This window comes from Pantherophis guttatus, chromosome 2 (assembly GCF_059756535.1).
Source record: "Pantherophis guttatus breed Tessera chromosome 2, ASM5975653v1, whole genome shotgun sequence".
Taxonomy (NCBI): Eukaryota; Metazoa; Chordata; class Lepidosauria; order Squamata; family Colubridae; genus Pantherophis; species Pantherophis guttatus.
The window spans coordinates 36,257,545-36,278,470 of NC_142064.1; the positions used below are offsets into that span (position 1 = coordinate 36,257,545).

The 20,926-nt window shown below is 36.8% G+C and overlaps 1 protein-coding gene across 3 annotated transcripts in view; it reads right to left on the reverse strand.

Moving 5' to 3' along the window:
- The window catches only part of ARHGEF28 (Rho guanine nucleotide exchange factor 28), a 144,730-nt gene extending 134,467 nt beyond the window's left edge, over positions 1-10,263 (reverse strand). For all 3 annotated transcript variants that reach the window (XR_015732105.1, XM_034441149.3, XM_034441152.3), the window contains exon 1: positions 9,914-10,263. Coding sequence is in view for 2 of the 3 variants with exons in the window: in XM_034441149.3 (XP_034297040.2) it covers positions 9,914-9,920 (7 nt within the window). In the remaining variant the exon portion in view is untranslated. The remainder of the gene's footprint in view (positions 1-9,913) is intronic.
- Positions 10,264-20,926: the final 10,663 nt, after the last annotated feature.

Consider the following 20,926-nt stretch of genomic DNA (forward strand, 5'->3'; position numbering starts at 1 on the left):
GTTTTGCTTGCTATGGGTCTATTACTTGGAATCCTGACACATAGAATTGGTTACTAGACAGATGCATCCTAAATGAAATTGGGTTTACATGAAAATTAAGTCAATTAAGTTTTATAGGAAACAAAGATATATTTTCTTCCATTAGGACAACCTGGGGAGCAATCTTTTTCCTTGTTCTTATTACTTTGTGTGTGCCCAAGACAAGCTGATGCATATGTAGGAGTTAGGCATTGAACAGAGAGAGATAAAGTACACAGATGCTGACTTTGTTCTCCTTTTAAAAGCATACGGTAAAGCAGGGTTAGTCAAGTTTAATAGATGAAGAATTGCTTTGGGCAGGATTTTGCAAAACAACTGATTCATTCATATAAGTAGTGTCTGGATTTGGGAGGATAGGGGAACCTAATCATTTTCCCCAGTTGGATGTTGCTGTTGTTGCTTTATCCAACTATGTAAAGCCTTTTTTGCTGCCCATTGATTAGGTACAGGTGATATAGTGATACAGGTGGAATGGGTTCTGATGGCCATATTTTCATGCTTTTAGAATTAATAGATTTTGGAGACAGAAAGAAATCTGAGGTATAAAACCAAAGAGCAAGAAGTTTATTTTCAGACTGTGTGGATTGTAATACTGTACTGAGTAACTGGGTAATTAGTTTATTAAAGCTATATAAATAAACAGTTAAAGGTTTTGTAATGTCCTTCTTTCAACAAATCCACAATGAACATCTCCAAAACTTCTGGTGAAATTACTCAGAAGATATTAGAATGTAATGAATTGCAAAATATTTTCAACAGAACAATTGTATTGGAAATATAAATAAGGAAGTCATTCTTGTTAATTTTTTTTTATTCAAGATGAATATTTTGCAAACTCATTACACCTCTATTTGGCACAGTCTGTAATTTGTAACATACAGTGTACAATGAGTCAGGAATTACTTAAAACATTTCTTCTTCCGGATCTACTTTTGTCCAATATAACAAAATGAATTTCTTTGGTTAAAAGCTATTACTACTATCGAATCTGTTTCAAGTGTTACCTTAATTACCTACAAAGATTCTCTTCTATCTGGGTACTTTTCCTCTTTCTAAATAATTTATTTTACCATAAAGATTTTGATCTGACAGTAGATCAAAGATGAGATTATCTAGTTTATTCTCCACAAACAGATGCTCCTTCTACCCAACATGTTAAACAAGAAAGTACGCAATTTTTTCCTTGGTCTACATGCAGAAAAAAATATTGGCTTCACTATAAACTTACTCATCATTTTTTAAGATACAAGATAAAAGAAAGAAGTAGAAAAAGTTGATTAAAGGATACTTAGTCCCTTTGGTCCATAATTATTCTCAAATCAGATCAGATTCAGCTGTTAGTTTCTCTTCTCCATAGTTTAATCTCAGCTATGAAAATTGCAATGCCAGCTGCCTATAATAATTATCTGCAATCTGTATCCTACAGAAACAGATTATAAACATTAAGCCCTAGGAAAAAGCAAGTACTACTTATATACCAAACATCTAAGTACAAAAGAGTTCAAATTACTGTCTAGCTGCCTTTACATTCTAGAAGGTCTAGTCTCAATCCAGGGAGTGCCAGCTTGGAAAGGCTGCAATAATATCACTTTCTAGTTTGTGCTTTATTAAAACACTTTGCTCAAGATATGCCTCTACCCTTATGATGCTTTTTGTTTATACTTTGTGAAAGGCTCCAGCAAAAGTCCATAAAAGTAAAATAATTTTTAAAGCTGCTTGCTCTTGGCAACCAGGTTTAAATAGCAATTCTTCTTGTCAAAAGGCAATTGTATCAGACTGCAGAAAATATGAAGGCAAGAGGTTATCTCAGAACACCTCCAGTAACTACAAAATAATCCTCAGCACACTAGATTTCAATGGATCTTATTCTTATGTCCCAAAATCTTCTTTATAGTATTTCAATCTGCTTCTTTGAACTGTTTACTACAGATTCTGTACAAGAATTACATTCCAGAGGTTCTGAACTACAGCTTCCAACATTCCCCAAAACATGGTTGGTTGTGTAAGATGCTGGGAATTTGAATTCAGAAGTACCGAAGTCATTTAACTGTGCTTTTTCAATGACCGCAGTGGTTTTCCAAATGTGAAGTAGACTGTTTCTTCCAGGCTACCTGAGCGTTTTGAAGGTCTCCACATTAGGAATATGCTGCTAGTGCTCAACCAAGAAGTAATAATTCCTAACGAAAGCAGATATGTTTAATCCGTAACTCATTCAATACTAAAAACTCGTCAACATGATTAGATGCTTGTCTGCCCAAACATATTCTAAACACATCCTGGAGTGAAAAGATATGTGACAGCTATCCTTATATCACTCCTAACAGGTATTATGCTGAGCAATATCTCAAGCATCAAACACCCTAGGGAACATCCTCAGTCTTCCATGCAGAAGGATAGCCGCAGCCATTGTTTTAGAAAACGCTCATTATTTCCTTTCAATAAGCCCTGGTAGAATCCCATGTTAATGGCATTTCCTGAAACGGACGTGCAACAGGACACATAATTGATCCTCTTTGACTTCCTGCTCTTGTACAAGATCTTGTTAATATCATAAGCAGTAATGTTAGCCCAATTTGAGTAGATGGTGAACATGAACAGAATCAAGCATCTTCAAATGGTAAATTGTCTCAAAGATGAAGCAAAACTCAAGATTTTTTTTCTTCTTCCTGGAGGAAGGCGGTGGCACTGGATTATGTTCATTGTGATGCAAACCTCTTTAGTGTACATTAGAACCTGCATATAAAAAAAATTCCCCACAGCAAAAGCCTTCATTAAATTATCTCTGCTTGCCTGAAAGTGAAAAACAAAGGCATTGTGTAAACATGGTAAATTGTTTTAATAGAAAAAGGGGTTTTGTTAACAATTGTTTTAGCTTGCATGCCTTTAAAATGAATCAGATTAAGCAGAGAACATAACATAAAATAATGCTGGCAAAGTGATGGTTGGGCACACAAATTAACTTTACTTTTTTTTTCTTCTCTCTATCACAAAGATTCATGCTGCTATTGTTTGAATACACAGCAGCATCGAGCACCTGCCAACTGCTTTGTAAATACAAAGATGGAAAAACAAATATTTAGTACCACACAACACAAATAGCTCAATGTATTCAATATACGGTATTAAAGAATCCATGTAGGCAGAGAAAAACCTGAAATCTGTGTGTTGACAGAATTCAATATGCATAACTGAATGAGTAAAATGAATAAGTAAAACTATTGCTTGTGACAAATAGGACGCAAAAGAATGTTCAATTAAGGCTAAAGAACTACTTCTATGATATCTTTCACCTTTTAAATTAGAACAATACATTCTGCGTCACAGCCTGCTTTTTACAGTAGGTTTGATTTCATGTGTTGGTTTTTCATGTGATATGACCACACAAGTGTTTTTTGCAAGCATGCCTCTGAGCATGACAAAAATGAAAAGTGGAGGCAATATAATCCAGTGCTTTGTTTGTAACTATGCCTACTTTTCAATGGGAAAAAATATTAAAATAAGTTAGAAAGGTAAGGAGAACTGAGCAGGGCGGGGGGGTGAGAGAGCAACTTTACCAACTTGTCTTCTTGGGCTAGACATGCTCACCATGGCAACTCTTCTGTGAGAAAATCCCGAACATGCTTTCAAAATTCCTAATATACTCTTCAGTTTCATACATATCCCAAACCCAGATACATGTACATTTGCATATTTTGTATCATTTTTTTTTTACATTATGTGGAACAATAATACTTTTCCATTGACTTGTCAAACAGACAGCTTAACCCAAAGACAGGGATTCTTCAAAACAATTTTCCTAAATTTTCAAAAGAAGTTCCTCTAACCCAGTCAAACTGGCTCTCATCTACTTCCTGTTTGACACCTCTGTTGAGTAGCTAATACGAAGCAACTTGCCTAAACAGATATAGTGCTAACAAATGTAGGGCTCTTCAGTATTTTCCGAACCTATACTCCAGTCTAAAGCATAAGACCAATTTTATTCTTTAGTCTAATGTTCAATTCATTTCCTCTTCCTCAATAAATTAAATTTGAATCTGAATCACAATCTTATTCCAACCTAATCCACTTGTATAATAAACAGCACCCAAAACATGACTGAAGAGTAAAAATTGAACGAATGAAAGTTTCAGAACCAAACACAGCACACAGAAGCATGATGCCCACAAACTTGCGAATCCAGATGTAAAAGAGTTCAGGAACAACAAATGGTAGTTTACCAACTCCATAATTCTAATCAAGGTCTAATGAAGTATGAGCATGTCAAAACTACAGATACAGATAAAGGAAGAAGCAAAGTAAACCACATTTATTTCTCTAGTTTGTACACAACAATATGAAGATTCTAAGTTGACCTGTCTTGATACTGCAGTGACAGATTAACTTCTCTACCACCTGCATTTAAAGCTCCAATATCTCTCAACCACTAATTATAAGGGCTAAAGATGGAGAACTTATTTGCATACAAAGGTTACAGCCTAACCTTGACCCAATCTCCTTTGCAGGCAAACAAACTTTTTGTCCTACCCTTCTGCAACTTATTTTTTGAAGCAGCATTACAGTAAAAGTTGATTGAGAAGCTGGAAGACTACCTTTGTGGTTGGGACATATATATTAATTTAAAAACTTCACCCGGTCCTATAGTAGTGCATAAACGACAAGTTCCAGTCATCATTTTTATTGGCTTTCAACAGGCATGCGCAGAAGGTAAAAATACATTACTTCCTGGTTAAAATCAGGAAGTAATGACACCTGGCCAAGTGGGTAGAGCTATGCTCCACCATCGCTACCGGATCGCCAAACCACCAGCCAAGATCACTACCGAATCGGGCAATCTGGTCCGACCCGGGAGCATTTCACCCCTGGTTTGGCTGCAGTTCTATACTGTAGGCAATAGATTTTGGCACTGCTCAACTCTACAGCAACTCACTCGTGCTACCATGGGGAAGACTGACTGATCTATGTGCTAGCTCAAATTGCTGGCCAAATGCTAATTCTAGAAGAGCAAGGTTCCTATGCACACATGCATAGCATGCTCTCTCTATATATATTTGCATTTACACATACACATACGGTTTAAACTGGACTTCAGCTTCAGCTAAAGGATGCCTTAAGCTAGGAATTTGTTTTCCTTCAAGTAGAAGGCCTTTTCTATTATGGACATCCTCCCAAAATGACAAAACATGAGTCAATCTTATTTTAGGCATATGCTGGATGCATTCTTCTTTACCTTGATATTCAGCATTTTATGGATGCATTGCTTTATTACTCATCACAAGTATCCACAAATATCAATATTTTAATATAGATTAATGTTTTGTTGCTTTATATCTTTACAATTATTTTAATATTGTAGAACAGATTATAGACATTCTGCAGCTATGCCTTTTTTCCCTATATATTCTCATACTAAAGAGTTTTTATTATTTCACTAAATGTACTGGAGATGCACAGCATAACTGGGAGTATCAAAATGTTTCAAACAAAGCAAACATATAGAGCACTATTCTCTGAAATATAATTAATTCATGCTGCTGCTCAGAGATGGAGGAATTAAATCTCCATGTGGAATGGCAGTCCAAATCCAATCCTTACCTCCACAGCTACTATGTCCAAAATTTTTATGAAATTTATATGCCACTCATCTCAGTATTGAAACGATAATATGAAATAGCGGTCAAAGCAAGATTGAGGAGAACTAGGCCCAATCCACAATCAGACACAGATGCTGAGTGATTTCAGAGTGATCTAATTCTGCCTTTACACAGCTGTTTGGGGGAAATGACATGCCACCTGAGTTCTTACATAAGATTTAAGAAATAAATATAACAAAGAAATAAAAGAAAAACCAATTTAGAATTTTAAACACTTTTTCCATCTAGTCTTGGCTGTACTGGCTATCACATCCTGTGGTGGTAAATACCGAAAATTAGCAACACATGAGTTGAAACAGTACCTTATGTTCTAGTACAAGAAACTGATTTTTTTTCCCCAAAAGAAATTCTAGGATTTTGAGAGGGGGGAAAAACTCTTTGTGAAACTTTTATGATGTGAAAAGAGCAGAGAAGTATAATTTTATTAAATATATCCCTCTTCTCCCCAAGTCATGTTTTCCTCACTATAGTGCAGCTTTATCAACTTTAATCATTCTTTTTTCATTGTCTATTTCTGTAACTTTCCCAAACCCTAAGGCATTCTTTTAGGAACAGGGTAAGCTAACCCATATATAATATTGTATATATCACTGCATATTCATAGATATGTACACAAATAAACATATTCACTTATAGCATTATGATACCATTATTTTAATTTCTAGTCTTTTTTCTAATATTTTTCCATATTGCTGGATCATTTTTCATCACAGAGATAATTGCTTTTAGCTAGTTTGGAACACAATCCTCAAACCTCTTCTATAGTAGTTACAGCCACTTTGTGTAACTATCTTAGCAATTCGCACAGGGTTGTTGTGGAGAAAATGCGAAGAAGAAAGAGTAGGAAGTAAATGTGCCATCTTGAGTTATTTATTTAAAAGGTAGAATATAAATTAAATAAAAACTCTCACTGGTTACTTTGTGACACTGTCCCTATTTCCTACCACTATATTTATTTCCATTTCCAATTTTATCTTTATTTTTTTCACATTTCTTCTATGTTTAAATTATGCTTCTCAGGGTCAGCACACTAAGCCTCACTTCATGCAAGCAGACTCTTTGGGGAATCCTATAGGCACATTTTATCATAATTACAACAGAAAATTACATAAAGCATGTCAAATTATTCCAGTTTCTGCCTTCTAAACCTAAGTGTTTGAGGAAAATATTTTTACTTCCAAAACTTTCACTAATCCGTATGGAAACTCAAGTTTTATCAAACAAACAGGACTCAAATTTAAATAGCATCTACAAGCAAACAAAGAAAAGCACTCTTGGTCCACTTTGGGAGAAAAGGGAAAGACTTGGTGAGCAGGTTATGCATTTAAAAGATCTTCTTACTGAGGAACTTCAGTTTGATGTTTTCCTCCATCACCTTCACTGCCAAGTACAGTGGCAGTAATTCCCATTTACAAGTTAATATACTGTAACATCATCTTACCCTCAAAATGGCAAGGCTGAGTGAACAGATGCCGAGAGAATTTACATAGCATTTAAGTAATGAAGCTCTAAAGCAATAGACTTTATGCAATAGTTTTATGCAGCCAATTCCTTTAAAAAGCATGCAACCTTATTCTATCGCTTGCTTTGTTCCATCCAAGGACAATCTCGTTCAGTTATTTTTATTTGGGTTACAAAATAACTCAAATCACTTAAGAATGGCAAATCCCAGTATGTCTACAGGTTCTCCCAAGTGTTCAACTATATGCATGATTTTTTTTATTTGATGTTTATTTGGTTAAAACTTATTTTATTGCATTTAATTGTTGTAAACCTTCCTGAAATCAGAGGCAAGAAAAGGAAGATTTGTTTTCCTTAACAAGCACATAGACTTGCTAATAAAGGTTCACTGCTGCCCCTCTTCTAGGTGTTTTTAAAACAAAGCCATTATTTTATTAATACAGCTTGCATATAAGATGAAGCAATGAACACGTTTGGCAATCCCTACTTCTTTAGACAGACACAGCACAAAATGTGCTCATATCATAACTCATATCTCCACCTTGAGTGCAAAAGTCCAGATAATGATACAATTTCTTCCCTTCCAATTAAATGTGGAAGGACACTTATTCACTCATATAGCATTAATTTCAGCAGATGTAAAGAAAAAGTAGACACACTCCTTCAAGAGAGCTATTTGCTAGACCTCACTATGAGAAGAATCTGGAGCAACTATTAACTGGAAAAAAACAAGACCACTTGGTCACTCATACAGAGCTGTATCAGCAATCTCTGGCTCTACTGAATTTCTATTTCCTGATTGCTTATTTGTACCCTATGACTATCATTAAGTGTTGTTCCTTATGATTCTTGATGAACGTATCTTTTCTTTTATGTACACTGAGAGCATATGCACCAAGACAAATTCCTTGTGTGTCCAATCATACTTGGCCAATAAAAAATTCTATTCTATTCTATATTGATTGCTTAATTCTTACACATGTGGAAAGGAAATTGCCTGTATTCTCCAAACTGGAGCAGAAGAGCAAATCCAAATGCAATATGAGGCTTCCTGAAAACAGGTGATTTTTCTGTGCTTCTTCATCAGGGCAATTAAATGATGCAACCACACATAATACATAGGTGAAACAAAGCAGATGCTAATCAGTAAGGTGCAAGCCCATAGCAGTGACTCATATGGGGTTGTAGTAAGCCTTCTTCTGGGGAGCTGAAACACCTCTATGTTTTTACACCGAGATAATGGATCACTTACTCACACCTGACACAAAGAAATAGCAGTAGCAATCACCCTGCCAGACAAGATAAGAGAACTAACTACAACAAGGGATAAAATATACAACTTCTTTTAAGTTACTGGAGTCTTTATTTTCTCTACAACAAATAACAAAGCAATTTGAAGAATTATAAGCTTCTACTGACAGTCAACTATGAGGATATAACAAAAATGCTGCAGTTTAGAACTGTTTTATTTTGTTCATTTGTTTGTTGTATTTTTATACTGGCACGCTATGCAAAATCATTTATTTTAATATTATATGTCTAGGTAACAAGAAAAGGTGGTAAATTATGCTAAGAAAACTTTATAAAATGTATTTAACAAAACTGAATATTTGGTTTTCCCCACAATCCAGGTTGACAAATGAAAACTGCATCCCACAGGGCTAAAGTCCTCACAATAAATGCCTTTAGAAATCAAGGAGGATGTGGGAAAAGGAACAAATGGCACAATGCAGCAGGGAGATAGAGAAGTGGCTTACAATATATAGTTTCCTTTTGTTCTCTTGAAAGTTTGTTATATTTCAACTGGTTGCACTATAAAAATAATTGAAACCTACCTTGGTCCTCTTTTTTTTTTTTTTTTAAGTCAGCGGTTTCCAAACATGAACTGATTTTCAGGTATGCCTAAGGCAGATAGCATAGGTGAAACAGGCATGAATTTCACAGTGAAATCAAGTTTAACATGTTTTATGGCACCAGTGCAGACAAGTCCTAAATCAGACCTATTCTACTACATTTCAATTAAGGAGCTGCTCTTGTGCTAAAGGTAGAAAATGGCTGCTGTAACACAAGCCTCTGAGTCACACAGAACTCCTTACTGGGAAATACGGAAAAGTAAACATTGTTACCCAGTGTGGTTTAAATAATAACAATACCGCATCTAATTGAGATGGATAACTTTATGAGATATGGCTCTGATAGAAATTCATAGAAAGGCATTTAAGACCTGAACTTGCACAAAACTTTTCATTGTGGGCAAAAGGGAAAAGTAATGTTTTTCAGGCCACACAGAAAACCTGTTTGCAAATGCAAATCCCGCTAGCCTACAACAATACGGTTGGTCTAAACTTGATAAAAGAGCTTTGTTCCTTTTGCGCCGGGTTTCCACGTTCAATATGGTACCCAAGACCGCACGAAGTCAAAGCAGGCAACTAAGCCCCTCGTCTAATTGTGGGAAGACACACACACACACCCAAAGACGCCAGGTGAGCCTTTTTTTTAGACGCGCTGTCTCACAATAGCCAGAACTGCACCTGCTGGATCAGTGTTATTCGAAGCAAAGCAACTTTTACCAAAGAAAGGGAGGAGGGAAGAAGGTAGCAAGGCGGAATCTGGATAAATCGTCCATCGGTTCAAAAGAAAAAGCAGGAGCCTGCCTGCATCCCAACGAAGCTCTCCTTCGCCCCCGCCACCCCCCCGCCCCAAGCACCATTCCCGGTTCTATGGGAAAGCGGAGCCACATTTCTCCGCACCGACGACCTTACCTGTCATTCTTTCCACCGGGACGGTCCCGAAGCGGCCCCCGGTGTGGAGCCGGGGCCGCAGCGCTTCGCCAGCCCCGCAAAAGCAAGAAGCGCGCGCCCTCGGAGTCCCCGGCTGCCTCGCTCGGTCGCCGGCTGCTGCTCTCGCCACCTCGGGGGCTCCCGGGTTCCTGGCGGGGCGGAGCTTCCCACTCGGAGACTTGTTGCTAACTGAGCGCAGGCAAAGCCGCCCCAAGCGGTGAAAAGGAGTGGCTGGGCAGGCCGCTCCTTTGACGACTTGCCCGCTCGGTCTCTTGGCGTGTGAAAGAGCCCTCGCTTCTCCACGGGGAGCCGGCGTTCCGTGGAGGCTTCGTCGGAGAGGGCGGGAGGGAGCGAGCGACCTCCAGCGGATCCCGGCGGGTAGAGTGGAGGACCAGACGTGGATCTGCTCCGCCGGGAACCGCCAGCGATCGAGGCCTCGCTAGTCTAAAGACTGAGGTCGGAAAAGATGGGGGAAAGGGAATGGAGACGTTTTTCCTAGGCCTGCTCAGACGGAGGAACCAGCATACAGAGCCTGATCCAGAAGGACTGGTTGATCTCAATGAGACTGAGGGGGATCTCCCCCTTAAATCCACTCCTGGTTCTTCTACTTCAGTGGTTCTCAACCTTCCTAATGCTGTGACCCTTTAATACAGTTCCTCATGTTGTGGTGACCCCCAACCATAAAATTATTCCTAAAACCATTGAAAATATGTGTTTTCCGATGGTCTTAAGTGACCCCTGTGAAAGGGTCGTTCGACCCCCAAAGGGGTTGCGACCCACAGGCTGAGAACCACTGTTCTACTTGAATCACGGACATCTTTGCGAATGGATTGCAAATCACCCATAAATCAGTCAGCCCCAATCTCCTCATTGAAGTATTAGTGCCACTTTGTAAAGTCTTAGTAAGGCCACACCTGGAATGCTGCAACCAATTTTGGTCACCGCACTATAAAAAAGAGGTTGAGACGCTGGAAAGAGTGCAGAGAAGAATAACCAGGATGATTAGGGGACTGGAGGCTAAAACATACAAAGAACGGTTGCAGGAACTGGGCCTGGCTAGGCTAGTGAAGAGAAGGAACAGGGGAGACAGGATAGCAGTCTTCCAATACTTGAGGGGCTGCCACAGAGAGGAGGGGGGTCAAGCTATTTTCCAAGGCATCCGAAGGCCAGACAAGGAACAATGGATGGAAACTGATCAAGGAGAGAGTCAACCTGGAAATGAGGAGGAATTTTCTGAGAGGGAGAGCAATCAACCAATGGAACAGAAGTTGCCTTAGGAAGTTGTGGGAGCTTCATCCCTGCAAGCTTTCAAGAAGAGACTGGACAGCCCTCTGTCGGAAATGGTGTAGGGTCTCCTACTTGGATGGGGGGGTTGGACTAGATGACCTACAAGGTCCCTTCCAACTCTGTTAGTCTGTAAATGAGACTATTTGTCCATTATGTTAATCTAAAATATAGCTAGTTTATGACTTGCAGGGATTGTATGAATTCATCTTGTTAGACTGATTCAAGCTAGACTGGGCCTGAGGGCTAGCGTGTTATATACTAGGAGTCAACTTATAATGGGTCCTATTTCTCATTAAAAAAATAAAACAAATCAATTAAAATGTAGAAATGTCGAAAAGAATTTAAGTTTTAAGTCCCCACTACATTGGGGCTACATTTGCTTCCCCGACCCCTCATCCCCCCATTCTTGATTTAGTGAACAAAAACAAAAAAAAAATTAAAGGGTATCCTGGATGTAACAAGAGAAAATGGGAAGTCAATTACTTTTTTTTTTTTGGCAAGGGAAAATGGGTCTTTATTGTAGCCCCCCCCTCCCCCAGCCTTCACTTAAACCCTCTTCTTGATGAGGCTGGAAGGTGTGGCTCTGTTGTCTGACGGCTGAACTTCAAGGTTTCCTCTGACCTTTTTTAAAACATTGTGGGTTAACGCCAACTGATCTATGATGACCCTCTCCATGTTTTCTTTGAGTTGGTTGGTGAAATACAGGCACCTGGCCATGCTGTAGAGCTTCTTCTCCTGTTCAGTCACTTTCCGATGGAGTTTATAGACCTTGGACTTCAGGTTTTCATCCTGAAGTGAGTAAGCAGCAGCATGGACCACTTTCATTGGAAAGTAATTGGAAAGTCAATTACTTTTATACATCTGAGCATTCAGTATTAAAGTTGCATTCTTCCCTTTCTCCCTCCCTACATATTGGTTCTACATATAGAAATTAGCTGTGTTGATTAGGGCAATGAACAGTGCCTTCCTTTTTTACCCTTTATTTTTTTAAATGCACACATTTTGATAGATTATTTAATCAAAATTGCACAAGAATAAAGATACAAAAAGCAAAGTAGAGATGAAACAACTTAAAAAACTGGTAGACTATTTGCAAGACTCTAGGTCGGACAAGGTTCTGAGTAAATTAGTATTTTAACAGTAGTATAGAGCTTTAAAGCTTCTTGCCGCCAAATAGAATTTGCTACATACCTACTGTACTTAATCTTGTGTATAAAACTGCCCCAGACCTATTACACAAAATGGGGGCAAAGGACATGCCAGGAAAGAATCAGAAAAAAAACTAACTTGGCTCCATATGTCCTAAATATTCAGTAACATTCTTTGGACAAAAAGACGTTTATATTTTAGGAATGGCGGGAGAGAAAGTCACAGTGTTATATCATTAGGCAGATAATAAATTTAAAGTATAAATACAAAAATTCCCAAAATGAAGTTAAATTCTCTGTAATATTAGAAGATTATTCTTGGTGCTCTCTGAGCTTGGTTGTTTTCTTGCATTTTAGTGCTCAAGAATAAGTGTTCAAAACAAAAGACTAACACCTAAGTAGTTTCTGGGTTGTTCTGTTGACTGAGGCAGATACTGCTGCCAAATAATTCCAAAGCAACATAACAGGCAAAAATTTTTTGTTCTTGGGACTGCAAGAACTAACACAGATTGTATAGCATGCAAAATTTTCATGGTAAAGCTTTACTACCACTCTGGTGTAATAATGACATAGATGAAACTTCTGTAACAACATATTTTGGACAAAATATACTTTGAACCTCCTCCCCAACTTGGCTTTCAGAATAATTTATGAATTAAGAAACTTATTTGCCTTTTTACTATTAAAGCAAATCACAAGAGGCTGTTTAAAGTTCTTCCTCATTATGAAAATGACTGCCTTGGGTGCTTACTATTGATTTAGCAATTCTAATCAGAGCTACTAATGAAGTAATATAAATTATACTTGGAAGGAGATTCAAATTAGGCAAACCTAGTAGAAGTCTTGTGACACCCTAAACAATTCATTACATATATATTTCATACATAGAATAACAGAGTTGGAAGGGACCTTGGAGGTCTTCTAGTCTAATCCCCTACTCAAGCAGGAAACCCTATAGTATAGCATTTCAGATAAATGATTGTCCAATGTCTTCTTAAAAACCTCCAGTGTTGGAGCGTTCACAACTTCTGGAGGCAAGTCATTCCACTGATTAATTGTTCTCACTGTCAATAAATTTCTCCTTAGTTCTAGATTGGTTCTGTCCTTGATTAAATTCCATCAATTGCTTCTTGTTCTGCCTTCGGGTGCTTTGGATAATAGGTTGACCATGTCTTCTTTGTGGCAGCCCCTTAAATATTGAAACATTGTTATGATGTCACCCCAATCCTTCTTTTCATTAAACTAGACATACTTAATTTCTGCAACCTTTTCATATGCTTTAGCCACCAGTTCATAAGAGATGTGGACAACAGGATCACTTATATGGAATGATATCCTAAACTGACAGCTAAATATACTCTTGGCTGCAGTAAAAAAAAAAAAAAGACATTATTTCTTTTTAATTTAACTAAATAGTTTTATAATTTGATTTACTGCTGAGATGAGGACTGAAGGTATTAATAAGTTAGAACCTTACTATTAGAAGGAACAATTTAGGCCATAAGATACAAATGTTTATTCAGTGCAAAAATTAAAATGAAAGCATCTCAAAAAGATGGTTGTTTAACCTCTGCTTAAGCCGATTCTGTGAAGGAAAGTTTAGCATCTCTCTCTGGGTATACTGTTGAACTGATGGGATTTTTTTCCTGAAATTAAAAATTATCTGAATAGATTAATTGGCTGAAAGTAACAAAATGAAATGTAACAGAAACATGTGCCGTGATCACTTATTAGGAAACAAAAATTAAATCAGAGGCACAGGGTGAGGGATGGAATAGAATAAAGTAGAAGAATGGAATGGAATGGAATGGAATGGAATGGAATGGAATGGAATGGAATGGAATGGAATAGAATAGAATAGAATAGAATAGAATAGAATAGAATAGAATAGAATAGAATAGAATAGAATAGAATAGAATAGAATAGTTGGAAGGGACCTTGGAGGTCTTCTAGTTCAACCCCCTGCTCAGGCAGGAAACTCTATACCAGGCCTGTCAAACTGTTAGCCCGCAGCCCTGATGCGTCACATGCAAGCCATGCCCACCCAGGCTCCGCAAAGGCAAAAAACATCGCGATACATCACAATATGTCACATGACGCAATCGAGTTTGAAACCCATGCCCTCTACCATTTCAGACAAGGGATACCATTTCAGACAAGAGATACTTGCACAGAATATCATGGAGTAGTAGTATATTGCAAACTGAATAGGAGTCAATAGTATATGTAGTTTCACAAAAGATGAATGCAATTTCTGGCTGCATCTATAGGAGTATAATTTCCAAATCAAAGGAAGTTATTATTCCTTTTTATTCTGCTTTGGTCAGATCTCACCTTAATTACTGTGCTCAGTTCTGAATATTAAAGAAACATAGAAAACTGATGACAGAAAATGATCCATCGAATCTATCCTTTGAGGGTTTTTTTTATTTTGTACATTTTTGTCAGATGTAGGACATGTGTTTTCCGAAGCATGTTTGTAAAATCATCCTTTTAAAAAACTGTATCACCATCTATAATTAAATTTGCTATTTGCAAATTTAATGAGCAGTCCTTGCACTTATTAGCTAAGGCATGACCAAACATGAATATTATAAACCTGATTTGAGGTTTGGGAGTCAAATCAAAATCTCTCCCCAATTTGATGAGGAATACAGAGTACAACTGTAAGCATGCTAGATATCATTTATTTATTGCCATGCCACTCAGTACAGATTAGTACAATGTAAAATATTGACAAGTATATGCTGCTAATAAAATCAATTAATAATTTAAAACTTGGGCAAAGAGATATGTAAAAGAAATATCCTAAAGAGATATATTGCAATATTTGTGTGAAGGTTAATTTCATATAAAATAATTAGTGACCATAGCTAAATCACTGATAACGAAAACATTCTGAATACTGTACATTGTTAACTGAGTTGGGCTGGAGTCAGATGGTGCCAAAATCAAATAAATAGATTAAATAAATAATAATAAATACTGAGATTAAGAATGTTGTATTGAAATAATGTCAAAGGGGTTGTTTTAGCATAGAAAAACTTTCAGAGCAATGAAGAAGTTAAAAATAATCACCTGTGACCTTGAAACAAGAATGGGGGGGGTGTTCCCAATAGGGATGTTAATTAATGTCCTAGTCTCAGAAAAAAAAGTTCACATCAAGTTCAGATTTTCCAAAAATTCTATTTCTTTCCTTGAGTTAAGTGGCATTGAGCATGCAACTTGTAAAACCCTTGAGCGGTTCAAATATCTGCTCAAATTTTCATCTGTATTGAAGAGTGAGTTATTAAAACTTTTCCTGGATAAAAAGACTATATGCAACAGGAATCACTACCACAATATCCTCATTTGCTCTTCCGATGCTTTGAGAAACAATAAGAGAATTTGACCTTTATTTCCATGTACTTAAAATCCAGTAAATTATTTCCTTTCTCTACCACCTTAGAGCCCTTTCATGTGGCTACAAGCTTCACCATCTTCAACCATAAGTGGCACTTTCACAAAACTCAAAAGTGTCCTATCTCCCTCTCTTTTTTGCCTTATCCTTTGGTCCCTCCATTTGGCAAATGAGGGAATACTAAAAATGTGCAACTTGTGCATGTTATTGTACTTTTTATTGTTATTTCTAGCCCTAAAAGATTTCAATTTCTTTTTCAATTGAACTGTACAGCATACTGTATATGTTCTATTAATGGCGGAAAAATTCTGGTGCTTTATCTTAAGTCTGATTTTTTTACATCTCAAAAACCTGGCATTCTAACAGGAGTGTGTAGACTTTTTATATCCACTGTATATGAAGATTGGTTTCAAGAAGATAACAGGGTGGCAGAGCAGGTCTTAATTTATATACCTTTTTGGATTAGTTGAGCCATTACTTATATAACTTTAGCTTGTTAAAGGTATCATAAAGAAGGGTGAAGGAATAGATCTCACTCAAAATTAATTTGGTCACTTGTCCTTGGACTATTAAAACACATTAATCTATTGCACTTAAATAAATCAGTAGGAATGCCACCAAAATCAAACAATAGATGTCTGTTTAAGATACTGGAAATAGTGGGCGGGACTATGTTAAGAAATAAGACTATTGTAGCATTTTTTTTTTGGTCAGTTTCTAGTTTCAGAGTATTCAATGTCCTGTTTTTGTCAGGTCGACTCTGTCCCCACCAGCAATATTGTCTCATGCTGAAAGCAATAACCTTGTGAGTCATAACATTTGTTCAAAAACTAAAAATATTTCAGAGAAATATACACAACTTCTCCGAACAGCTACTCAGAGCAAGGAAGCTTACAGGTAAATTACAAAACTTTTGTTTGCTTATTTCATTCCTAAGATGCAGCACTGGACCAGCCAGCATTCCCAGTGACCCTGGAGGGATCTTGTATTTCTTATCTTTCACTGAAACTGTGTGGGTTGTGTTTCATGACCATGTCTGTGTCACTATGCAATGCGAGGGGAGGAGTGGGGGGGAAGTCTAACCAATCTCCTGACATTTCTATTCATAAATTCGTGTAAGGGAACATTTTGTGAGTTAACATTAAATAAATTCAACATTCAATAAATTCAGTGAAAATAAATATAAGGTCACTGTTGAGGCTGTAACAGGATAGAGTCAAACACGAACTCATCTTAAAATGGAATTTATCACTGCAGTAGCTGTCATCAGGTTACTGGCAGCAGAAAGCAACACTGCATACTTAGCTGTGAATAGTCTATTAGAGCAGAAAAACTGAACTACAAGGATGTAAACTTCATTTTTCCCATTTACAAGGATGGTAGCAAATAAGCAAGCTCCTCTGGACATGATTGTTCCTTGAGGTGTATAGGATTTGGCCCTTTATCATGTTGAAATTATGTACTGACCCTGTGAGGATTGTGGGTTTTTCGTCAATTTAAAGTATAGCACATGTTAAAGTGTTTTGAGTAGAATTACTAGGTCACAGCATACAGAATAGCTTAATCTGGATAACAAACTGGTACTTAATAAATATTTTGGACAACAGTTCCCATTAGTCAGAGGCATTATGACCAACACCTCTGGAAATGACCAGGTGGATGAAAGGAGGTCTGCAATTTTACAATTTTAGAAATTCAATTAACAGATACACAGCATTCTAACCTAGTAAGTATTCTTATTTACTAAACAAGTATCTCCAGCCCTACAATTGTAAAGTTACAAATTTGAAGCGCAATATAAGAGTGGATTCCCTCAAATCCTGCTGAACTGTTTCATGGTGGTGTTATGTTCATTGATAGGACAAGCAAAGTATGCTGAGATTATATAATCCCCACCGGGGTTACTTTAGGCATGAGGGTCACCTCAGCAGGCACCAATATTGGGCAAGAATGATATAAAAAGATCTTTGAAGCAGATGATTACTTTAATGACAATGGCAAAAGCATAATTTCATACTGCATGGGAGATGTCAATGGTAAACCATTCTGGTATTTTATCAAGAGTTATAAGTAGTCAATATAAAGTAACTGATGATATAATACTGAACCTGTCAGGTCAGAAGGTACTACACATGCTATTGAGGAATTGCTGATATTTAAGATTACCAATGATGATTTGGGACATCTTGTACACTTTAGTCAAGTGTACAAGACAACTACTTGTAACTACTCGTTGATGTTGCCTTAAGAGAAAAAGAAAAACTAAAGATAGTAAGATAGAATAGGTAGGTGGAGTGTAAGAAGTGAAATAAGGAGAATCCATGACCTCAATGCCTTCCGTCGTTCCCTTAAAACCCATCTTTTCCAGCAAGCTGGGTTGGCTTAAGAAGAAATTTTTAAATTTTTTTAATCAATCTGTGATTCTTAACTTTCGGGCCAAAATTTATATATATTTTTAAATGTTTTTTAATATTTGTATTCTATGTTTTTTATCTTGGCTGTACCCCGCCCTGAGTCCTCAGGGAGAAGGGCGGTATATAAATTGGAAATTAAATTAAATTAAACCATGCATGATTACATAAATTGACTCCATGTTGACATATCAGGCATAAGTGAACTGAATTGCAGTACAACTGAACATATTTAGTCAGACTATTATACTGTTTCCTACTCAAAACTCAAAGAAGGAATAGCATTGCTTTCATAATCAAGGAAGATAGAGTGAGAACAGTATATGAATACAATGCAATCAATAATGAATATCAATTAGACTTCATGAACAGCCCTTTAATATGATTATCCAAGTTTGTACTCCAACCACCGATGCAAAATTTAAAGAACTTGATGAGTTTTATGATTGTATTTAATCTGAAATAGAACATGCATGCAAGATGTGGTTAGAGATTGCTCAACCAATTTCTACAGTATGATCTTGAACGCCTACCACCATTTTCAAGAACGTCAGGAACCACACTGAAGTCCTTAATCTTACTGATAGGGAAACAAACAAACAAAAAACTTGGTGCAATGAAAACAAATATAGTTATGAATGAATTTGAAAGGAGGCTGCCAAAGACAAAAAGAAAAAAAAAAAAACAGAAGAAAGCAATCTGGATGTCATAGCAATTGATGGAAATTGCCAAGAAAAGAAAAGTCAAAGCCAAGAAAGACAAACATCTCCCGAAGAAGCTTAACAGAGAATTTCAGACTGTTAAAAGAGACAAGTAGTAGTATGATATCTGTAAACACCAACTGTAAGACACAGAATATCAAGGCAACCTTTCCAAAAGATCTCTGAGTCCATAAAAATGTTCCAACTTCAATCTACTAAACAGTGCCAATGGACAGACAGTAATAGATTAAAAGATTATCAAATAGATAATTATATTTATTTGATGTTCTTTGTATCAATCCTATTAAAATTCTGTAGAGTAGGATCCCTTGGAAGATATACCTTACAAGAACTTCAACTATTAGAAGGTAAAGTTAAATCATCCTTCAGTCATTACTACATCAAAAGGCTACAGTAATTGATGGAATATGTCCAGAAATCTATCAAGCAGCAGAAAATTTTTTTGTAAAGGTTCTAACCAAACTATCCTAGCGACGCTGGAGAATGATGCAATAGTCAGTCATTTGCGAGACATATCAAGATACAATACCAATGCCAATTAAAAAAAGACTTAACAGAGTATGCAAACTGTTGTGCAATATCCTTAAATTACAATGCTAGGCAAATAATGTTTAGGATGATCATCTAACAGATTAGAGTCCAACATGGAAAAGGAGATGCTAAATCTTCAAGATGGCTTTAGAAAAGCTGAGGAATAAGAAACATTATACTGAAATATACTGGATAATGCTGGACAAAGAATGCTAAAAAATCAGTATGTGCTTCATTGATTACAGAAAGCTCTTCAATGGTTCAACCATCTCAAACTGTAAAATGTCTTTAGGAAAATGGGAATCCCAGGATATTTTGTTTTCATGGAAAACCTATACACAGGTTAAAAGAAACACCATATAGATGAAATATAGTGAAACGAATTGCTATAAATCAGCAAAAGATTGAGACTAAAGGAACTAGGTTCATTTAGCTTAAGAAAGAATGGTAATATGATGCAGTAGGCCAATACTTGAAGGTCTGCCACAGGCAAGACGGTGTTGATTTATTTTCCATAGCATTTGATGGTAGGATTAAAAGCAATGGATGGAATGTTGTCAGAGGGAGATCCAACTTGGAAATAGAAATTTCCTCATAGAACTGTTAAGCAAGGGAAGTTTGCCTTCGAGAGTTGTGGGTTCTCCATTGCTGGAGGTTTTCAGGAAAAGGTTGGATAGGGGGTTGGACTACAAGACCTCCAAGATCCCTTTCAGTCCTGTGATTCTATGAGACAAAGCTTTCCCCTTACGTTATTTAACATATATGATGGATCCATATTAAAGGAAACTGGATTGAAAAATGAGTATGGCTTTAAAACAGGGAAGAACATAAATAATCTATGCTGTGCTAGTAAGACTTCTCTGATAAGCAGTTTCAGATCATTGGAAATGTAAAGGATTTATAAATTCTAGTATTAAAGTCAAGAAACATGAAAAAATGGGATTAATACTAAAAAAAAAAAAGCCATGCTAATGATAGCAAGAACAGTAACCATTGATAGCTTCTGTTTTTAAGAATTATCAACAGCAAAAGAACCAGCAGTCAAGTAGTATGCTACAGACTAGCATTTGGTTGAGTAGCAATGGAGGCCTTGGAAGATATTCAGCACTATGATATTTCTGTGTCTAACAAAGAACATAATTATGCAGGGAATGGTTTTCCTGTGACAATTTATGGAAGGGAAAAGTTGTACTTTTAAGAAGCGAGATGGAAAGCATATTGATGATTTTGAACTTTGACATCGGAGAAGACTCATGAAAATACCACTTATAGCCAAGAATACAAACAAATGGATTATTCAACAAATCAATCCAGTTTTCACTTGAAGCACAAATGTCCAGGCTAGAATTACCACAAGTTTAGCTTTCTTGAGAAGTATGTAAAGCTGGGAAAGGTGGAAGGAAAGAAAAAAAAAAACAAACCAGGATGACCAGCAGCAAAATGGACTCAATTATAGTAGCAATGAGTGCACCACTGGAAGACTTGAAGGACTAGGC